The sequence below is a fragment of the Lichenostomus cassidix genome, chromosome Z (assembly GCF_008360975.1).
Source record: "Lichenostomus cassidix isolate B80296 chromosome Z, HeHo_3.0, whole genome shotgun sequence".
In the NCBI taxonomy this organism is placed as follows: Eukaryota; Metazoa; Chordata; class Aves; order Passeriformes; family Meliphagidae; genus Lichenostomus; species Lichenostomus cassidix.
In genome coordinates this window covers 22,429,392-22,450,986 of record NC_139511.1, presented here as the reverse complement: position 1 = coordinate 22,450,986, position 21,595 = coordinate 22,429,392, and the positions used below count along the sequence as shown (strand labels likewise).

The 21,595-nt window shown below is 41.2% G+C and overlaps 1 protein-coding gene across 5 annotated transcripts in view; it reads left to right on the top strand.

Moving 5' to 3' along the window:
• Positions 1 to 6,987: 6,987 nt before the first annotated feature.
• KCNN2 (potassium calcium-activated channel subfamily N member 2) overlaps positions 6,988 to 21,595 on the top strand; it is a 68,533-nt gene continuing 53,925 nt past the window's right edge. For 4 of the 5 annotated variants that reach the window (XM_085043200.1, XM_085043202.1, XM_085043203.1 and 1 more), the window contains exons 1-2: positions 7,036 to 8,154; positions 8,336 to 8,431. In XM_085043200.1, the coding sequence (XP_084899326.1) occupies positions 7,051 to 8,154; positions 8,336 to 8,431 (1,200 nt within the window). In that variant the 5' untranslated portion in view covers positions 7,036 to 7,050. Of the gene's footprint in view, positions 8,155 to 8,335; positions 8,432 to 21,595 lie in introns of all 5 variants that reach the window. The other variant, XM_085043199.1, reaches the window with a different exon arrangement.

Here is a 21,595-nt window from a genome sequence, read left to right as displayed (position 1 = left end):
TAGGCTTCTGTGAGATGGAAGAGCTAGTTTTATTTAGACCAGCTTCAACATTAGTAAAATTATTCTGAGAAAGAACACTCAGGTCATACTTTGTAACTGTAACAGCAGAGATTTCATAATTAAAGCAAGAAGATATTTTCCATTTTAAACTTGGTTTTGATCTTCTGAAAAGATAAAGAATCTAAAATACTGGCCAAGGTGAAGAAACCACACGGTCCATATATTTCCCATGTTTGCATCAGACTTCACTAATGTAGAATATATTCTGAATGTGCAAAGATACAGAGAATAATAATTTTTTACAAGTAGTTTTTCTGTTGAGAAATGGTCTGGTTATCCAAACTTTTTAAAGGAGTCTACAGAGTGATACATACTTTTAAATGTCACTTTGCTAATACAAGAGCTACTAATCTCATATATGTGGTTGCAGAGATATCTTTTACCCGTCTGGAAGGAAAGAAGTTTGAGTCTATAGAAAGGTTTTCTGAGTAGGGCAAGATTTTATGCGAAAAGTTGTTGTTTAGCCCCAGCCAAGCACCAAGCCCCAGGCAACTGCTCGCTCACTCCCCCACCAGAGAAACTGGGAAGTGCAAGGGAAGGGTAAAAGCCAGAAAACTCATTGGTTGAGATACAGGCAGTTTAATAGGGGAAAAAAGCGCTATGCACTCAAGCAAAGCAATACAAGGAATTGATTCCCTGCTTCCCATGGCAGGCAGGTGTTCAGCCATCCCCAGGAGAGCAGGGCCCATCATGTGTAACACTTACTTTGGAAGACAAACACCATCACTCCATAATTTTTTCCCTCCCTCTTTCTTCCCTCCATCTTAGTACATCCTGAGCACAATGTCATATGTTCTGGAATATGCCTTTGGTCAGATGGGGTCACCTGTCCCATCTGTGCCTCCTCTCAACCTCCCATGCACTCCCAGCTTCCTCACCAGCAGAAGTACAAGTACAAACAGCCGAAAAGGCCTTGGCTCTGTGTAAGCCCTGCTCAGCAATAACAAAAACATCTCTATATTATCAACCCTGTATTCAGCACAAATCCAAAACACAGCCACTGTGAAGGAAATTAACTCTACCCCTGCTGAAACCAGCACAGAAGTCTTAAGCCATTTCACTTTAAAATTAGTTTTGATAATTAAAATGATCTAGCCTTTTTCTAAAAAACATAGCAAATTTTGGGTTGAATAATATGAAAATAAGGGATAAAATAGAGCAGTGAGAAGAATTATATTTCTGGGAATGAACATTTTATAAAACTTCCCTTCAGGTTCTGGAATATCACTTCAAATAGTTGTTTAGTTACACAGCTTACCCAGCCAGAGCCAGCTTGAAGCAGAGGTGATTTGAATAACTCCCTACTTTGATAAATGCTTCCCTGTCTTCTTACAGGGAAGCACCTGACCCAGAGGTGCTCTCAAGTAATGTAAGTATCCTGTTTCCTCTGCAGCAGAGAAGTGTAAGAAGAAGGGGTAATGTGAAAAGTAGAGGAGGGCAGAAAATAAGGTGCTGCAGACATATGTAGCTAGGAAGAAGGGAGATGCTCCTCTCAACAACTGCCCTGCTCCTCTTCCTAAATTCACTTCTGAAACTAGCCATCTCAGAAATTAGAAATACCACACAAATACAACTAAGCATAAATTAAGTAGGAAGTGTGACTGCAGGTAACATAAAACTGAATATTTGGTTTTGTCTTTTCTCTGCTCTCATTAGTTCTGCAAGTGCATAAACTTGAAAAGAGATGATCTCTGTGAGCAGGACCACAACATACATTGACATTTGTGTCCACTTTGAGCACATCCAAAAAGCTTTAGGTGTGATGATGACAGCAACAAACAAACAAACTTCTGTGACAAGAGACTCGAATGTGCTGTGGAAATTGCAGAGTCTTTCAGGGCATCAAAATTGCAGAAACATAAAAAATCTCCCAGTAAACACAACCAAAGAAGTAACCTTACATTTCATGTATGTTTTTTGAATTTGGAGGGCTACTGACTGGAAGAATCTACCATTAAAGATTTGAAAGAACTCGTACACATCTGATAAAAGCAACATCCATCTTTCACATTTTACAGCCTAATAAGGGAACCTTTTACTAAGTAACCTTGAAGGAATTTTCCAAATACAACAAAGCTAGTGCAAATCTATAGCAACTCTGATCTCACAATGAAACAGAAGCACTGATGATAAAGTACCTATGAAGAAAAACCCCTTATTTTTAAAACAGGGACAAACTTAATTTAATTATTTAGAATCAATTGCTATATGAATCACATATGACATATTTTATTGAGAAAAAAAACACTAACATCCACCTCTGCAAGGTATAATCTTATATTTAGATATAAATGCTGTCTCACTAGATTTGACAGATCAATATACTTCAAAAACTGCATTCTGCACAGTTAAAAGTACATTCTCACATTTGATAATCTCATACACACTAAAAATCACTCTGTGCTCTTGCATAGACCAATATATAAAAAACTGTGTAAAGTTAGCATTTTAGAAATTGTACTGAGTTATCTGAGTTCTGTTACAACATTGCACCAATTTGTGAAAATAACAAAAAGCAGCCTGATTAAGCATAATGTAAGAGTCACCTGCTGAGCACCTGCATCAGCTGGATAAAACAGTATTAATGTTCATGCAATTAGCTAGCTCAGAAATTCTTTGAAGGTGGCCGTATTGCTTGATAATGACAAAAAGTAGAGGCAAGAAAGGAAGTCATTAGATTTGTGTGTCCTTCAAGCACTATAAAAATATCCAGAAAAGATGGGAAAGTGAAGAAATATTTTTACCAGGTATTTTTGGACCACATCCAATATTTTCAATATGTATGGTAAAAAGTGTTTTTAGCAAGAAAAAACCAAAACTCTCATCCCTTAACATCTCTTGACTGGAGGAAAGGCATGCAGCAATTCTAGATATTTCTTAAACTACATCCCTACGAATGAAGACACCCCCACTTTTGAAAACTTTCATTACTATTTTAGAGCTGTTGTCAATCCAATGTCCCTATGTGTCATATCCTACATATTCTAGATTACAAATGAAGGTTTTGAACTGGAGTGAACCTGCATTTTCATTGGTGATGTTGGTGGAGAAGCAGAAGAAAATGCAGATTAGTCAAATTGTATAAAATCAAAAGTAGAAACAGTAAATCATGCATCCTCCTAATACATAATTGCATTATCTGTATGGAGTAATGGTATTTCCTTTCTCACCCCCTTACTGTGGAACATTATCAAAAGGTCTTTGAAATAAGCATAGGTCCAGCAGAAGTGGGATTCCAGTTAAGGAATATAATTACATGACACCAGAAGTTTTTGGGGTGAATGTTAGATGTGTCTGGTGGGTAAAAGCCCAGCCAGATGGTATGGAAAAGGTAATTTACACATGTGATTCATATGGTTAGTTTCCATGCCCATCATCTCAGCAGCTATACTGCAGTCATTTGGTGTGGTCTCACAAAGCATTTTTATTGCTGTATAGATACCCTTGAATGATTTTATGTTACCCTATTGCTGCTGGTGTTACCTGTGTTTTGATTAATGTGACTCTGCTTTCACTGAATGCCATCTTTCAATGCACATACTGAGCTCTGCAATGCTTGCCTTTTTTTTGGAACTGGATAAAGCTTTTTCCTTTAGGGCCTTCCAAAAACCCCTAGATCTTGAGCAGAATATGCTTTGAGAATGGAATGTCTTAGGCTTGCTTTCCCCTCTATTTTGTTTCCTTTTTATTACCATGTTTCTATATTTTTGACCTTTTTATGAGGGCAGAATTCGCAGTTATTTTAACAGTTTGTAGTTTTGCATTAGTAGGGGCAATAGGGTAACAACCCAAGAATCTTTCTAATATCTGTTATTGTAGTCTGTAGGCATTGTATCTCTGTTGCATGTTGCTATGTGAGCTATGCGAGCTTTTCAAATGATCAGCCAATATATGTCACTTCAAATATTTCATAGTGGTTTTTCTCCTCTCAAGAATCTAATTTTTCTTGTGTCTGTTGTGTTTCCTGTCCTGTTGTTAATACAGTTTTGCTCAATACTGTGTGGCACTATTTATCTTGTTCTTGCAATTAGAGAGGTTAGGGGAAAAAAAATCTGTTTTTTGAATATCTCCATTAATCATAATTATCAAGTGGGATCTGCAGTAAGTGCTTCTCTCTCACGTTACACCAAGGTGTGTGTGCACATGTATGTAGATGCACACACTCGTGTAAAATCAGCCTTTTTGGCACAGCAGAATCAAGACCTATGACAATCAGTAAGAGCAGTTCCATCCAGTATACAATGAAAAGGTAGGAGAAAAACCAAAGCTTTATTCCAAACAGATAATGTTTCTTTCATAGGGGTTCACTGTTATCATGTTAGCATGATTTAACAGTTCTGAGCTGCCACACTAATTGGTAGTGCAAAAGAATGTAACAATTCAGTTTGCATGAAGAATAGATTTTATTTCTGAAAACAAATACACTCATTTTTAAAAGTGAACTTCAAAATTTTTTAGCAAGGGAAGACAGAGTAAATAGCATCTTTCTGTTCTTTCTCATTAATCAGTGCACAGAGGGGAAGATTCCCCTGTTTAGCTCTGAAAATGCAAACTCTCCACAATTCTTAGCTTATACCTTGAAAATGTGATGAGATATCCCAGACCGCACAATGAAACTAAAATGAAACCATAGCTGATCAGTTTTCTAACAAGCTGTGTGATGAGTATGACCTCTTGTGTTAGACATAGGAATATTCATTTTTTTATTCACACAATGAAACAGCCAAGCAAGTAGACTAAATATCTAAAAGCTAGTAACAGCACCGGCCTTGCATTTCTACAAATAAACAGGATAGCAGGAGTAGATGTATAAAAATTGAGACTTGTGAATTCTATATATTAATTAGAAAAATAAATGCAATGATTTCCCCACACAGAGCAAAGATATCAGATATTTTAGAATAAAAAGGCTTTAAAAAGACTTTTTTTTTCCTTCTTCACAATTCTAATATAAGCTTCCATGTTCAGAGTAGATGAAGTTACAGGACAGAGTCTTGGTGATTTCTAAATAAAACATGGACTTACAAATTTCTTAAAAGGCTTTTCAAGGTAAACTAGGTCATGAGGACTTTATCTTGTGGTAAAATGAAAGCTTGAAAGTAAGTACCTTCAAGCAAAATTAAGGACACATCATGCACAGAAAAGGAAAGATGAAACCTTGCCTATCTAATCTTTAACTAGTTCACAAAACACACATTTTGAAAGCATGCTTCAGCATGACTTTTATTTATAGAATAATAAATGCCCAGGTTCCCTGGGATTTTAATTTTCAAAGATCCCTGAGATTCATGTGCATTTGAAAACAGAGGTAAAATAGGATCAATGAGAGAATTATAGCACTGTGTTTTTTTCAAACAAAATGGAATATCTGAAGGGGTGTAAAACAGCCTATTCATTCTTTAAAAAAAAATTCTTAAAAATAAAAGTGCCTTTTTTCTTGGCCACTGGTGTTTTGGGAAGCTGAGTGCAATATTGGGTATCCAGATACACTTTGCTGTAATTTAAAAACTAAAGTGTTTCATCATTCATGCAATGAAGTGTGTGTGGATTTTTATTAAAAAATTTGTCAAGACAAATTTTGATTTATCACAAGGCATTATGATGTTGTGTATCATATATATGCCTATTTATGAGTGCTTTTTCAAAACAACATGCTATGTAAACATAATTAAATTTTGGTCTGTCTGTAAATTATATTGTAATACACGGTATTTGCTACATTAGTAAGGGTTGTTTCATTGTGAGGGTGATACGTGTGCTTGTTTTTAAAGGTACACCTTGATTAGGCATTAAGTATTTCAAGTTTTATAACACAACATATTTTAAAACTTTATTGATGACATTAAGCCTCACTCATCTTTCTAAACTACAACCCACCTAAGGGTTTTCAAAGGGAATTGAATGTCACGGGGGACACAGAAATTGCAAGGACACAGGCTTTTATCCTAGGAAGGCTTGGTCGATTTTGTCTTTAACATTGCTGAGAAATTAAAGATGTAAGGAAACCTTTGACGCTATCAAATACTGACTAGGGGGGAAAAAAAGACGAAACCCCCCTTATAGTCTTGCCTAGTTGACAGGAACGACACAGCTTTAACAAGGTAAATGACTTTTCATTTTCACCATTCCTCCCTTAAAGAATCGTCCCTTAAATAAAGGCAGAAAGGAGACTTTACCTGGCGCAGACATTGCTCTGCCTAATGGAGCTGCCAGAGCGCATTACTCAGTGGGGGCTTGGGAGGTAAAGAAAGAAAGGAAAGGGAAAAGGCAAAATGGTAGCAGACACCCAGCTTCAGGACTGTGCCGGCAGTGCACGCCAGGGAACGGGAGCCGGAGCGGAACGACTCGGTGTCACCGGTCCCGTTTCACAGCTCCTGCCGATCCGCCGGAGCAGGTCCCCAGCCCCCGAACCACCCCCGCTGCCGCCGGCCGCAGCCCCGGCCGCGCCTCTCCCTCCTCCGGCAGCAGCCGCGCGTCCCCGCGCTCCGTGACGGGCCCGGCATGTGCGGGGACGGCTCCACGCTGCCCGCCGCGGCCCCGGCGCCTTCCAGCCGCCCGCGGCCCGGGGCGGCGGCAGGGCAGCGAGCCCGACGCTGTGTTTTGCAGGGCGGCGGCGGCGGCGGCGGCGCTGCTGGACAGCTCCGGAGCGCGACGCGGCGCCCATGTTCCGGAGACGGCGCAGATGTGAGTGGGGAGCCGGGGAGAGCCCCGGGGAGAGCCCCGGCGGAGCCCCTCCGCCGGCAGGCGGGGGCGATCCCGGCAGCGAGGGCGCTCCCCGCCCTCGGGAAGCCCCGGGTTTCCGCGGCGCGGGCGGGGCGGGCGGGGGGCGAGGGCAGCCCCGAGCGGCGGGGGGCGGGAGGCGGGATCCCCGCGCGGAGCCCCGACCCCCCCGTGACGGCCGGCCGCTCCGCCCCGCCAGGTGACGTGATGCCCGTTGTTTTGGTGCGCCCGACCAATCGCACGCGGCGGCTGGATTCTACGGGAGCCGGGATGGGTCCGTCGTGGCGGCAGCAGGACGCTCCCCTGCCGACCGTCACGCATTGCGCAGGGTGCACCACCGCCCGGTCCTCCTGCGGCTTTAACGGCCCCGGCATGGACCCGCCGCGCCACTTCCCGGCGGGCTTCGGCCCCGAGCAGCAGCAGCAGCAGCAGCAGCAACAGCAACAGCAGCGCCCGCCGGCGCCGCCGCACTGCCAGCAGCACGGACAAGACAAGCAGAGCCTCCTACAGCAACAGCAGCAGCAACAGCAGCAGCAGAGCCCGTGCCTCCAGTGCAACAACTGCGCCTACTACGGGGCTGCTGCGGCAGCCGCGGGGGATAACCTGCCCCTGCTGCTCCGCGCCTCCTCGCCGCTTTCGGGCGCCTTTCGGACGCACTCCTCGCCGCTGTCTTCCGCCGCCTCCTCCCGGCACGGCAGCCAGCTGAACGTCAGCGAGTTCACCCCGTCCAGCCATGCTGGTGCGTCCAGACAGCCTCACCAATATTCCCAGTACCACCAGTGCCATAGCCTGCAGCAGCAGCAGGCAGCCAGCCCCAGCAGCAGTGTCAGCAGCAGCAGCACTCACCATCACCACCACCATCACCATCACCACCACCATCACCAGCAGCAGCAGCGCCGGGAGAGCAACCCCTTCACCGAAATAGCCATGAGCAGCTGCAGGTACAACGGCGGCGTCATGCGGCCGCTCAGCAACCTGAGCTCGTCCCGCAGGAACCTGCACGACCTGGACTCCGAGTCCCAGCCGCTCCAGGCGCCGCTCGCCAGCCCCGCCGCCGCCGCCGCCACCGGCTCTGCCCCCGCCGCCGGCAGCCCCGCCGCCCCGGAGATCGTGGTCTCCAAGCCCGAACACAACAACTCCAACAACCTGGCTCTCTACAGCTCCGCCGGCCCCGGCCCCGGCACGGGCAGCACCAACAATGGTGGGGGCAAGTCCAGCAAGAAGAAGAACCAGAACATCGGCTACAAGCTGGGACACCGCCGGGCTCTCTTCGAGAAGCGCAAACGCCTCAGCGACTACGCGCTCATCTTCGGCATGTTCGGCATCGTCGTCATGGTCATCGAGACCGAACTCTCCTGGGGCGCCTACACCAAGGTACCAGCTCGGGCGGCAGCCGGTCCCTCCGCCCGCGGCCCCTTCCCCGTCCCCGTCCCGCGGTGTCCCCAGTGTCCGGTGGCGCGGTGCCGCTGGCCCCGTCCTCGGGCCGGGGTGGCGGTGGGGCGGAGCGGCCCCCGCGCAGGGGTCTCTGAGGAACGGCGGTGTCTTTCTCTTGCAGGAGTCTCTGTATTCTCTCGCTCTGAAATGCCTTATTAGCCTCTCCACAATCATCCTGCTCGGGCTCATCATCGTGTACCACGCAAGAGAAATCCAGGTAACATTTCTTTGTGCGGGTCAGGGAGCATTGCTGGCTTGAGTGGGGGTGCGAGGCGGTTTGTCCCGGGGAGCAGTGGTGGTAAGCACTGGGCACGTCCCAATGGTTCAGAAAGCGAACGTGGTGTCTGCAAGCCTGCCGAAGCTGGTGAATGGACCTCAGCCCTGGAGACGGGCACCATGCAGGGGGCAGAGAGGAGCCAGGAAACTCTGCCTGCTGGGGAGTTCTGCCGGCTAGGGACTGTCGCCTGCAGTTATGCTATAGGATTGCATAGCCCTGAGGTTATAATATGCTTTCTAGGTGATGTGCCTGTCATCTACTGTAGCAGATGCGTAGCAATACTCTTTTATTTCCCAATGACAAAATTTGATGCTGTTCATTTTCTCTTGACGGCAAGGTTAATGGTCTTCACTATGCAAGGTATGTAATCTTCACTGCGCTGTCTCAGTTAGGAGTATACTCTAGGAGAGTGTTTAAGAGGAGTGGGAAGATTTATGTTTGGCTTGTTTTATTTTAATGCTTCACAGTGTCTAGGAATGTGACCAGAGAAAAGAGTCAGGAAGGGTAGGGCTAAAGGTACAAAGGATGTAATGGTCAAAGCTATACAAGAAATCTCACAAATGCTGTCACAGGTTCTGTCCAAGTGACTTAGTTGTAATTTTTTTGACTAAGTAATTAAAATGTGGCATTTCAGCTCAACTGAACTGTACAACAGCCAGAATTCAAAGTTTTGAAGGGAAAAATACTTTACTCATAGATATAGTGCTTTTATTTTTTCAGATTAAAGACTTCTTGAGCTGAAGACTGAAATATCAGATTTCAAGGGCAAAGAAGACTTTTCCACTGGTACCAGTCATAAAAAAAAATTAAGAATTGTGTAGTACCCTGATTCTGTGTAAATGAATGCTGTAGTTTCAACATGAAATGGTTCACAGACTCCCACTTAGGGTAATGTTAGAGAAGATTTATTTCACTGAAGATTTTTTGCCAAATTGAATCCTGTTGTACTGTCCTTGGACATTCAAAACTTCTCTAGCTGGCTCAGAACCCAGTTTCTTTGCGTTAATGTCAAATATATTGAAAGCTGTTTAATGATATTGTACTAAATAAGTGTTCTGGAGAGAGAGCAAATTTATAAACTATAGGAGTACTGATGAACAGGCTTCTTTATCTGTATAAAAATAAGTAGCACTCCTGCAGTGTGGAAGCCTTCTCTGGTGTATGTTGCTTCAGGCGTGAAGAGCAAAGCTGAAAACAAGCCCTCTCTAAATGTTTAAAATACTCTTATATATTTTCCAGAAACTTTAAATGGAAAATCCTGTGGAAGATAATGAAATAATTGTAGGTCCGTGTAGGTCCCCCAGCTTATACTAAGTAGCTCCTCGAAGATTCGATTGTTTGTTGGGTTTTTGCAGGTAAAGAGTTAGAAATTTTCATTGACTTAGGAATCAGATCCCTCACATATCAGAAAAAAATATTTTAAAAAAATTGTCATTCCCTTTTGGTTGTTTTTTTTTAACTGATTGTTTTAAAGAACTTCCTCATATATGCAACTACATGGAAGGAGTTACACAATCATATGACTTAATCATGGTTAATGTAGTTTTCAGTGCTGCCTGACAGTACAGAACACAAGTATACCTGTCCTTAAAACAGCAATTCTCTGTGTTTTAGAATGAGAGACACCAGAAACTGCTGTAGTCATGGCAGGGCCTGGAGCGAGCTGTAGCTTCAAGGGGTTCTGTCATTCACATCAAAAATTAAAGGAAGTTTTCTGTTTCAAGTGGTTTGTTAGAAAGAAAGGGCATAGCATCCTCCATAGCTGCTAGATATCTGCTCACTTTTGAATTTAAGCGTAGTATGTTTTTCTTCACACAGTTGACTTGTGAAAAATAAGATCATGAGAGTGCAGGGCAAGTGCTATGTTAATTCTATGCTCATAAAATTTATGTTGCACTAGACACCTGAAAAGTACCTTTAAAATCCCTTGGTTTAGTGATGTACATAATCTTCTCCACACAAGAGAAAATGCTGTGTAACCCTGACAATGTAATGTTTTGCAAATAGCCTTTAAAGCTATTTTCTGAAGGCAGATGTGTCTTTCATTCAAGCAGATGTCCTGATCTATGCAGAGGAATGAGTAAGGTCTGTAGAGCAGAGCCCACAGATGGTTGGTTGTATCCTGGAGGACTTGCATCAGCTATTTCCCAATCCTGTTCCCATCAGAACATTCCTTTCTGATTATTGTCTGAAACATGCTTAAATATTTGTTATTGTGTAAATAAGCAGGAATTCATTGAGAGAGGAAAATTTGTTCCGTAGAGCAGAAGAAGCTCCTTTCAGCTTGGGGCTGTCATGTCTTTCACACTCTGGTGAGAGCAAATCAACCTAAGCATAAGTAGATTTTTCTACAAAGCATGAGGCAAACAAAAAATGTTGCAAAATAGGGAGCTGACAGTTTTGTAATTATTAGTGATTGCAGGATGAATACTGAGAAACTCCCAGTGACCTAAAATGCTGGCAAGTGGAAATCAGCTTTTTCATTATTTTCAGTAGTCTTCGACCTTGATTTATTGGTAGGAAGATCAAACAACCATGCTGCAAGCATGTCCGTGGGACAGTGCCTAGGAGCATAGCAGGTGGCTTTAGTCTTCTTATTGAAATGACATTGTTCATCTGTTTTTTTTTTAAAAAAGCCAGTTAAACCAGTCTCTGGAGTTTGCCTGTCCCAGACCTGCTGCACTTTTTAAGGGAGTTGGAAGGGAAGTTTATAAAGGTTTGCCAAGATTCCTCCCAAGCCGAAAAGCGATAGAGCAACGTAGGACAATCGAGTTTTCTTTTGGTCTTTCCCCGCGGTCAGAGCGCGGTGGGTGTGCGGTGGGGAGGCGGAGAACCTCGGGTGAGGCTGGCGCGGTGTCGCGGCCACCTGTTCAGCACCGCAGACAGCTCCGCGCGGAGCGCCCGGCCCGGGCGGTGCATCCCGCCGGGCATCGCATCCCGCCGGGCATCCATCCCGCCGGGCATCCATCCCGCCGGGCGGTGCATCCCGCCGGGCGGTGCATCCCGCCGGGCGGTGCATCCCGCCGGGCATCGCATCCCGCCGGGCATCCATCCCGCCGGGCATCCATCCCGCCGGGCATCGCATCCCGCCGGGCGTCGCATCCCGCCGGGCATCCATCCCGCCGGGCATCCATCCCGCCGGGCATCCGTCCCGCCGGGCATCCATCCCGCCGGGCATCCATCCCGCCGGGCATCCGTCCCGCCGGGCATCCATCCCGCCGGGCATCCATCCTGCCGGGCATCCCGCTCTCTCAGCCTCGCCATCGAAACCTGCCACCTGCACGGCTTTGTCCAGAGCTTTGCAGTAACTTGCACAGAGCTCTGCATCTGGCAGACCAAAGTCTACACAAAGGTGTAACTGCAGTATTTAGACAGGGCTAGCTGTAGGGATGCTGCATAGTTTTGTGAGATAGTGGAAATGCTAAAATATTTCCATCAAATGGGTTTTCAGTGATGGCTCTGTATTAGTTATTCTGTATAACTCTAAAAATAAAAATGTGAGCTGTTATGAATTTTAATAAATGTGAGTTAGCGTTAAGAATGCAACGAAAGTCAGTTGAAAACAGTTGGGTTCGAATGTTAATTCATAGCTTACATTATTATTTCCAGAAAAGAAGATAAAAATTATGAGGAAGTTTGCTTCACATCCTTCCCCCTTCTAGAAAAAATAATTCTAATGAACAACAGTAACAGAGTTGGAGTTGAGGATAGTGACAGCCTCAAAATATGTGTTCACTTTTGGTTCCATTTTTGTCCCATTTTTATCATTCCTATAATGCTGCTGAAAACATTACACTTGGGAGATAATGAAATATGCACTGCTCTCTCTCCAGGCCTGTGTGGTCGTTGATTCAGTTCTTCAGAACAAGTGCTATGTCTTTGAAAGATCAATGGGAAAAATGTTATTATCCCAGCCTAGAACAGGTATTTCTTTGACTGTTACTCCAGCTGAGAGTTTGAAGAGGTGAAGGAGGGAAGAGCTAAAAAGACAGCATGATCCAATTATCATAATAATTTTTGATGTGTTAATTATCCACTTCATGCATAAACAGTTTGTTACTTAATACTATTTTACATAATTAAAGCAGAGGCAGCATGTAACATAATTAAAATTGTATTCCTTAGAAATAGGTGTTCCATTCCACATCTCTCTAGTGGAATTCAACCCATAAATAAAATGGAATTTAAGAAAGTTTTGGGTGGCATTTCACATGGTAAAGCCGCACTTTTTCTAATTTTATTAAAAACTGGACCTCTCTGCCTATTTCTACTACTGTTGGAGATAGAAATGCTTTTTAACTATGCACCCCTGAAGTTCTACTGGCACTGTCTTGTATTACTCAGAGCAAAGGATTAGAATAAAAATTCTGTGAGGCTGCCAATAGGAGATCTTTAATATCTTTTGGTGGGCATTCCACCATAGCCTAGTATTTCTTGAGAGATGGTGGTCAGTGGAATAATATATCCACTGGAACTCTTTTTTAATGCTGGACTGCTTAGTGTATCCCTTCTGTAAATAAACATACTGCCTGTCCTGAATAATTGTAACCTGAGTATTGCTTACCTGTGCTGTCCTAGACAGCACCTGAGCTGTCTTCCTTCTTTCCTTTTTTCCTTTCTTTTTCCTTCCTTCCTTTTCCTTCTCCCTGATGCAGATGCTGTCACTCATGCAGAAACATGAAAGTTGTTGGTATTTTTTAAAGCAAATAGAAAGCTTTTGTGTGTGTGTGTATCAGTTGAGGTTTCTAACTACTTCTGAAATGTGTTGCTAGTTCATATTTCGTAGAACACCCATGGAAAGGCTTGCAAACTCCAAGGTTAAGGTTAAGCTCTTGCTTTTAGAGCAGAGCCTCCCAGGGCTACAGGGAAAAAGTGCCATCAGTCCCTAAATGCTTCTGAAGTGGTGGGAAAATAACATGCTACTGATAGATTTGGAGTGAAACATTTTCAGTCTTCATTAACTTTCTGTAAAGTTACCACAGCTGAAAGCCCAAAGGTCTTGCTGAAGAATCAAGAATCTCCTTTTCCCTATGCCTGAAAACTTGAAAAAATGGAACAAGCAGTATCAGGTAACAGAAAAGAATGGTAGTAAATACATAATGCTTGTTTTTTGTGCAAATACATCCCATAATACATAACACAGTTTATGGGAGTTTCATTATCTTACTGGCATTAGTGGAAAATTTTACAGTAAAAATTTTGCACTTTTGATTTGTTAAGCTCCTTTACAGTTTGTTGTCATAAGAAGTAATTCTTATTCTACAGACTAAATGATTTATTTCTTATTTATCTGTTAATAATTTGTTTCTATCTGTGTTACTGTTTTGCCTTCACTGGGGTGGTACATGTGCATTTGATCATCTTGCTGGCAATCTTTTGACTTTGTGTGGAGTTCAGCTTGCCTTTGCTTAGGTGTATTGAAGTGTAAGGGATTGCTCACACAGACTGTAAATCTTTGCTAAAGAAATGAATGAGTTAGGCTAAGAGCACAGAGAAGAAGTCTGGTGAAAAACTGATGCAAATCAAGAAATATACTTAGAGTGATACTTATCCTGATCTGAAATCTCTTAAGAATTAGTGATTTTTATTTCTAATTATTTTAATAGCTCTTGTGTAAGGCAATAATAAAAATCATTGTGTAGCAGTTGATCGAGGATACAGTAACTTCATGTGCAAATTCCAAAATTCCTTTCTACCAATTAAGTTTAAAACATATTTCACATCTGTAACGAACAGCAGAAAATTACATAGGAATCCAAGGACCCTGTATTTGACAAATTAACAGCATATCTGCCAAATTAACACTTAAGATTTTTTTGTGGAAATACTTAGTTTCAGTTCTGTTCAGTACATTTTTGATAGTTTGTATGTGCAGATCCTGTTGATGTAGGAAACACTGCCGGGGCCAATCATCTCTGAAATGCAGTACTGCAATGCATATGGCATGGAAGGCAGGCTCAAAAATCCTTTAATGTTGATCAGCCTTGGAAGGGGCAATAAAGTTAAATATATATTATGCCTCTATTTCCAGCAGGCTTCATTAGATCATAGGAATAGGTTGTATCTGGTGGTCGGTACACTGAGTGATTGGACTGGCCAAGACAAACATAGGATTGTCTATTCATATCTGGTGGTGTTGCTGTGTCATTTTTTGATAAGGCTGTTAGAAGTTTATCAAGTGCATTATGAGGTATGGGGAGGTATGTCGTTGCCCCTGTTGGAGGAGAGAGAACATAGAGAACATTTGTAACCAGAGATCAGATTCTGGATTTGTATAAATTGTGTAGCTTAGCCAAAATTAACAGATGCTCTTGTCTGCAGTATTAGAGGCATTCTGTATGCCCATCTTAATGTGAAAGTGTTGTGCATGTCAGATCTTTCAACTCTGGGACCTTCAGATGAGAAAATTCTATCAGGTACTTGACTGCAGCTCTGTTTTGCCTGACTTTAAGGTGAAAATGTGCCACAACTGACAAGTGTACATTAGTACTTTTTTGATTTTGGTTCTGGTTTGTAAGTGATCTACTACATGTAGTATCTTGGGCTTTGAGTTTGATTTGAGACATATTTGACATCTGTTTTGAGCAAAGATCAGAACAGAAATGGCTGCTGTGTAGGACTTTGGAGAATTAAAAGGTTCTCTGGAAGCTTCTATGCCCTTTCAATCAGCTGTTTTGTCCTTGATGATGAAAGCTGTCACATTCCCGTACTAGAGGATAAAATATTGCTCTGAGCCTATGAAGCTTCTTTTAAGATGTAAATTACCACTAAGAGAAGAGGCTGTAATTGATCTTGTAATTACGCTTCAAGTAAGCTGAAAATATTGGTCACCATGAAAAATTGCTCTTATTAAATGAAAATAAACTATAAATTATTTGGGAATTTTATGAGGAAGTTTTCACAGCTCTTTTCTGTGGAAAAAAGTAATGTATCACAATAACGCACATGTACACAAATGGATTTTTTTCCATGCTTTTTTAAAATTTAATACCATAAATTATATTACATTGAAAAACTTGGATGGAAAATCTTCTGTTTAGTAAATGTGATATGAGAAATACACAGTGAAATACTTGAAGATCAAATCCTTAACACATAATGAGTGCTCTATATTGAAATGCTCTGAAGATCCCATTAATTTAGGTACCCACAAATATAGATCCCTTAGTGTGATTATTCTTTATAGAGAAATATCATGATGTATTCTTGATTCAGTTGTGTAAAGTGACCTTGTCCCATTATTTTAATGAAAGCCACATTAAGAAATTTCTCCATGTATCTGTTAAAAGATCAGAAGAGACTGTCATAAGAACATGCTTTACAACTTAGAAATAATTCTTTTGTAAAGACAGCAGTGAAACATGAGCATTTTATACTTTAAACTGCTGTGTCTGAACCCCGGCTTTTGCAAACAAAAGTGTTCAGTTAATATAATACATAAATATTTTCATAGTTGCAGAGTGTCACACATTTGTAACTTACTGTTTCATTCACTTTTTCCCTCTTGAACAGTTCCTGTAATTGTGTCTTTCATCTATGTGAAACATAGTATTATGTTGACATTTAATAAAAGGGTGTGAATATTATATATTCTGTGAAGGAATGAGAGAAATGAGTTCTAAAGGGCAATGTTTGCATCTTCTAAGGTGATGCAAGGTGATGAGATAAGGAAGTTATCTCTTTAATTTTGTTGGAGACTGACAGATATTTTGGAATTAAATTCCTTTTGAGGAAATCCTAAACCTTTTCAGGACAGATGGAAACACTCCTGTGAGTTCCATATAAAGTGAAGTGAGAGGGTAAGTCTCAAATAACTTTATATTTTAAAGTCCTGCTCTTAATCTTTTTAAGAGTAATGTGCTCCGGGTTGTTTGGTTTTTGTTGTTTTTTTTTTTTTTTCTGTACAGAAACTTATTAAAACAAAAACTTTTGTCAAAGTGGCAGCTTCAAAACTTTTATTCATACTAATACTATACAGTTATCTAGATGTATAGGGCAGAGCTGGTTTCTGTGTTTTATGAATGACCAACAGAACTGTTAATGGAATTCTAATTGAATACAATCAAAAAGTTACTGAAGGCTGCAGGAGCCACAAGGATCACAGAGAGTTAAGAGGCTGTACAAGTGTAACTCTGAGTCTAATTCATCTTGCAAAACCTGTAAAAGGGCATATTTGAAATAAAAAATAATTGGGAAGTAAATATATGTGGGCTCATATCCATAGTTTTTGTTTTCACCTGAGTATAAAGTGCTTCCTGAGCTTTCTTACCTGTGTTCTGCAAAAAATAGTGTTCCTTGTAGTATTTCAGAGTGTAGCTGTGTGTCTTCCATAAACAGTTATACATCAGTTCTGTAGTTTGATGAGTAGGTGTGAGATAGCCTGAAAAGAAGGAAAAGCTCTGTAGCAGGTAATTATATTGTAACAGTTTTTCATTGCAAAAGGCAATTACCTGGACAAGTCCTCACATTTTTTCTGTCATGTAAAAGTGTTTTTACAAAAGGAAACAACGAGACCAAGAGTTCAAGTGCTGTGGGAGTGATGTGGGGATGGCTTTGTAACTAGACTTGAAGCTCAGGCTTGCCTATCTTGTACTCTTATGCTCAGATCAGTCCTTTGTCATTTAAAGAAGACACTGTAATTGCCATCCATCTATACGCCTATAACTTTCAAGAATTAGATGCCTACTTTAGCAGATGTCCCAGAAACTGAAATGTAAAATCAATGCAGTGCTCCACAATGTATTCTAATGAGAAACTATTCTTTATGATGAAGCATTTTATTCCTATTAAAATCGTTTATTCTATCTTTCATAGTTCTGCAAGTTCTGCAGCTTTACTACAGGTATGTGCAGTCATCTGCACCTGCCCTGTAATGACCTCCTATGGTGGTGTCTTTCACTAGGCTAATGCATCAGGGAGCAATGCTTCATCCCCCATCACTTAACTAAACAAAGATTCATTCTAGTTCGTGAATGGTATTTCTTGTTATATGACAGTTGTTATACTTTTAAGAATATGATCTGTTGCAGCCAGAGAATAAGGCAGTTCATTAATTAAAAATAAAAATGGCATAGTAACTTTGATTCTGTCTGCACCATTGCATCCATAAAATCCACACACATAAGGAATCTGAATTCAGTCTGGGAACCTGGAGAAAGACTGAATGTCCAGGTGTGGCTTGACAGCACAAAATAAATTATCTCCTACTTAAACAAATAATAAAAATGACTAGAGGTAATGATCCTGAGCATTCACTGATAGCATCTAAGTTTAATGATGTTTCCATCAAAATTTATTCTCACTGCATTTCTGATACAGTATTAGTTATCTTCTTTACACCAGTCATGCACAATGGAGTAGTGTTTTCTCTTCAGAAGAGGATCTGTATTTGTGAGTATCTAAATTAGTGGCATCTTTTGATCATTTCAGTTTAGAGAATCTTTTTATGTGTTAACAAGTTGATCCTCAACACCTTTGTTATCATTAAGATATTTTTTAGGAGGACTTAAAAGCTCTTGAACGGACATCGATTTATGAATAAGCTCTAGGGTTCTCTTAACCCTCTTCCCCTAGGTCATTGACCTACTCTCTGCAGTAGGAATGAAATTTTGACCTGCAGCTGCTATAGCCAGATTGTAGTGGATTCCTTTTTTGTAAATTCCTTTGTAGTATACTACCATGAATTTTTCCTGGGCTCTACGTAAGATGCTGGCCGATATAGCAGAAATTCTCATCCATCCAAATTCAAGCAAAACTGAAAAGGTACCCCATGGCAGCTGCTACAGAGCATGATCCTTATCTGACTAGTGTCATGGGTAAAGTGGCTTCCCACTAAGCTTATCCTGTTCTGTTGCCCTCATTCAGGATTAGGCTTCATGGTAAAAGCCAATAATTTGCATTCTGTTGTAATTTTTCTGGTATGATAGTTTAGAGTAACTAAAACTTTATGTGGTAGGATAGACCAGTGCTAGACCTGATGTATTGCCATTCAGCTTTGGTATTGTTTGAAGACAGTTTAATGGTAAAATGTTTAAAAAAGATATTGATAGAAGATCACCCATGGCCAGTCTGATTTTCAGATTTGGTTATCAGATAGGAAGATATTTGGTTTTCTGTGTTTATGTGCAACGGTATTTGAACAGACACTTGTCTACCTCCCAGCACCAGAATACGATACAGCACAGTCAGATGAGAAATTTAACAGTGTAGCTGTCAGCTGGCAGGCCACTCTTCTCCCCTGCTATTTGTCACTTGGAAGGAAAACACAAAAGATGGACAAGGTTTTTTTTGGTTTTTTTATATCCAGCCTGTGATGAGAGGTGTCAGCTCATCCAAAATTAATAATTCTTGCATTTCACCTGTGACTTTTTTATGTATGTTGTCACTGGGAACGTCCTGTGTTAACTGCTGGACATTAGAATTTTTGCTGCTGTGATATGTCCTGTTGAGCATAATGGCTGTGAAAATAAAGCTTTCTGAAACATTTTGAACAGCAATTTTCTGCTTAAATTGTGGATGATAAGAAGGTTGTCCACAATTAGGACAAATGTGTTTCATGTATTTGGTTTCCAGCAATCTTAAAAAAACCTTTTGCTGTGAGGACAGAGCATCTTTTACCTGAGAACTGCTGTAAACCAGACAGATGAGATGCAGCTGTAGCATTCAAACAATTATTGGGCAGCAAAAAGAGCTTTGTGTACTAAGACATAGGCTAAGGCCATTTTTTCTTTCATAAGGAAGCAGCTGCACTCATAATTAGTAGTGATCAAGTAAAACAATATTTTACCTATTAAGAAATACAGGTAAATACGTGTAATGAAATTCGTGCCAATTATTATTTAACCTGATGTTGAAAACCGCCCTACTTAAAGATATTTTAAGTTAATCTTTGAAGCAGTTTGAAGACATTATGTGTTTTATCGTTCAGCCAGAAGCCCACTTTAGGCCTGCATGAGTAAAAGGTATTAAGTACATACCTGCTTGACTGCTGCCCCCATCAAAATTTTCGTTGCCAGGATGAATTGCAGAAATATTTGAATAAGACCAAATGCCTCTAAACACTTGGAGTTAATGCGTGAGTATGTTTTATTAGGACTTCTAAATATACAAGTACTTCTAGCTCCATTCTGCTTTTCCTTCTGTACAGTATACTTCCCCTTATTTTAGTAAGTCATATTTTTGGACAACAAATACTTGGATTTTATATTTCTGTATTTGGAGTTGTTTTTAACATATACTTGAATGAAGTTGTGGGTTAAACTGTGTTTCCAAGACAGTAAAAACACTTACAGGGACTTAGTGATTCCTGTGGTGCAGAGGCACACTCATCCATTGTTATTTAAATAAAAAATTAATCAATTTAAAAGAAATACAACATTCAAACTTTCTCAAATGCCTGAAGTATTTATGTCATAAGTAAACACTAGAGGAGGAACTGAGAAGACATATTCTTGTGTGTATGATGTCTTGGTACCCATAATTTCTTCAAAACAAGTTCCTATGTTTAGAGTCACTGTTGTATTCCTTTGGCAGAATGAATGAGTTAGCTCATCTTATTTAGCCTCAGATTCAGCGTTTCTTCCTTTAACTTCTGTCTCCCTTGCAAAAATATTGCCAATTTCTTCAGAAAACACATCCTTTTTTAAATTGGTTCCAGTTTTCCTAGGAGTAATGAAGCTGATCAGCCCTGAAGAGAGTGAGGCTTCTCTCTCAGTGGCAGATGGCAGTCGTTTTGGGAGATGGTGTTTTCTTCATGCGGTGATCTGTAGAACAAATTATTTTTAGTAGTGAATGAAGAAAAACAAATCCTAAATGAAGAATTGTAAAATAATTATTTAAAATTAATAACACAAATATACTGAAATGTAGATTTCTTCCCAACTACTTTTGCATCTGCAAGAAGAATGTAGAATTAGAATTACTTTGTTTCTGAGGTACTCAAAATGGAGAAAAACATAGCACAAACAGCTGTGTTTTTTAATAATACGTTCTATAAGTCAGTTCTGCAAAATAACATCTTCCTTCAGTTATTTTGAAGGAAGATGTGCTGTGTTCTTCATATACAAAGTTTTGGAACTGCCACTTCAATGCAAAGCTAAAATTGTCCCTTACTTTGATTTCAGTGTTTCCATCCTTTTACTACCAAGTTCAGTGTAGTAGAGTAAGCAGATGTAAAAGAGCAGAAGAAATTTTTGAAGAGATTTTTTTGTTGTTGTTGTTAGAGATTTTTTTATTAGCATGGTTGTTTTTTCAGTGCGGTCATTTTTTTGTATTTGTTAAAGTAGACCTAAGCAATCCATTTACTTTGCAACTTTCCCCTTTTAGATGTAATAAAGCTGGCACAGTTGATGTTGTGGTGCACTCTTTTAGCGGGGAGAGTGCTCCAGAGCAGGCCAGCAAAAGCTCAGGGCAGTGCAGATTGACAGCTGGTGGAAGCTGAGCTCAAAACAAGATGTGGTGTGGCTAGATTAGGTTGCATGCTGATAGGTTTCTGAAGGGCTGGCTACATCCAAATAACCTTGCTCTGTCCTCAGAGATGCTCCAGACCCCTCATCATTTTGTGGCCTCCTGGGAGGACCTTCTCCAGTAGCTGCTTGTCTCTCTTTTACTGAGGAGACCAGAATTTAACACAGCACTCCAGATGTGGCCTCCTCAGGCCTGAGCAGAAGGGCAGGATCACCTTCCCTGACATGCTGGCAGTGCTCTTCCTAATGCAGCCCAGAATCCCATTGGCCATCCTGGCCACATGGCACTGCTGGCTCATGGAGGACATGTCATCCACCAAGACTCCCAGGTCCTTCTCCACAGAGCTGCTCTCCAGTAGGTCAGTGCTTGAGGTTTTTCCTCCCAAGGTGCAACACCCTACATTTGCCCACTGTGTTTCTCTGGCCAACTCTCCAGTCTGTCAAGATCCTGCTGAATGGCAGCACAAGCTTGAGGTGTATCAGCCACTGCCCCAGTTTTGTTCCATCTCCGTTATTCTTCTTGCACTTAACTGATATCCAGAGCTTTCTTAAATCATGCTACTTCTGCATTCACCTGGAGAACATTATTGATTTTCAAACCTGAGCACAAGAGTTTTTGGAAACTTCTGATGCTGGATGG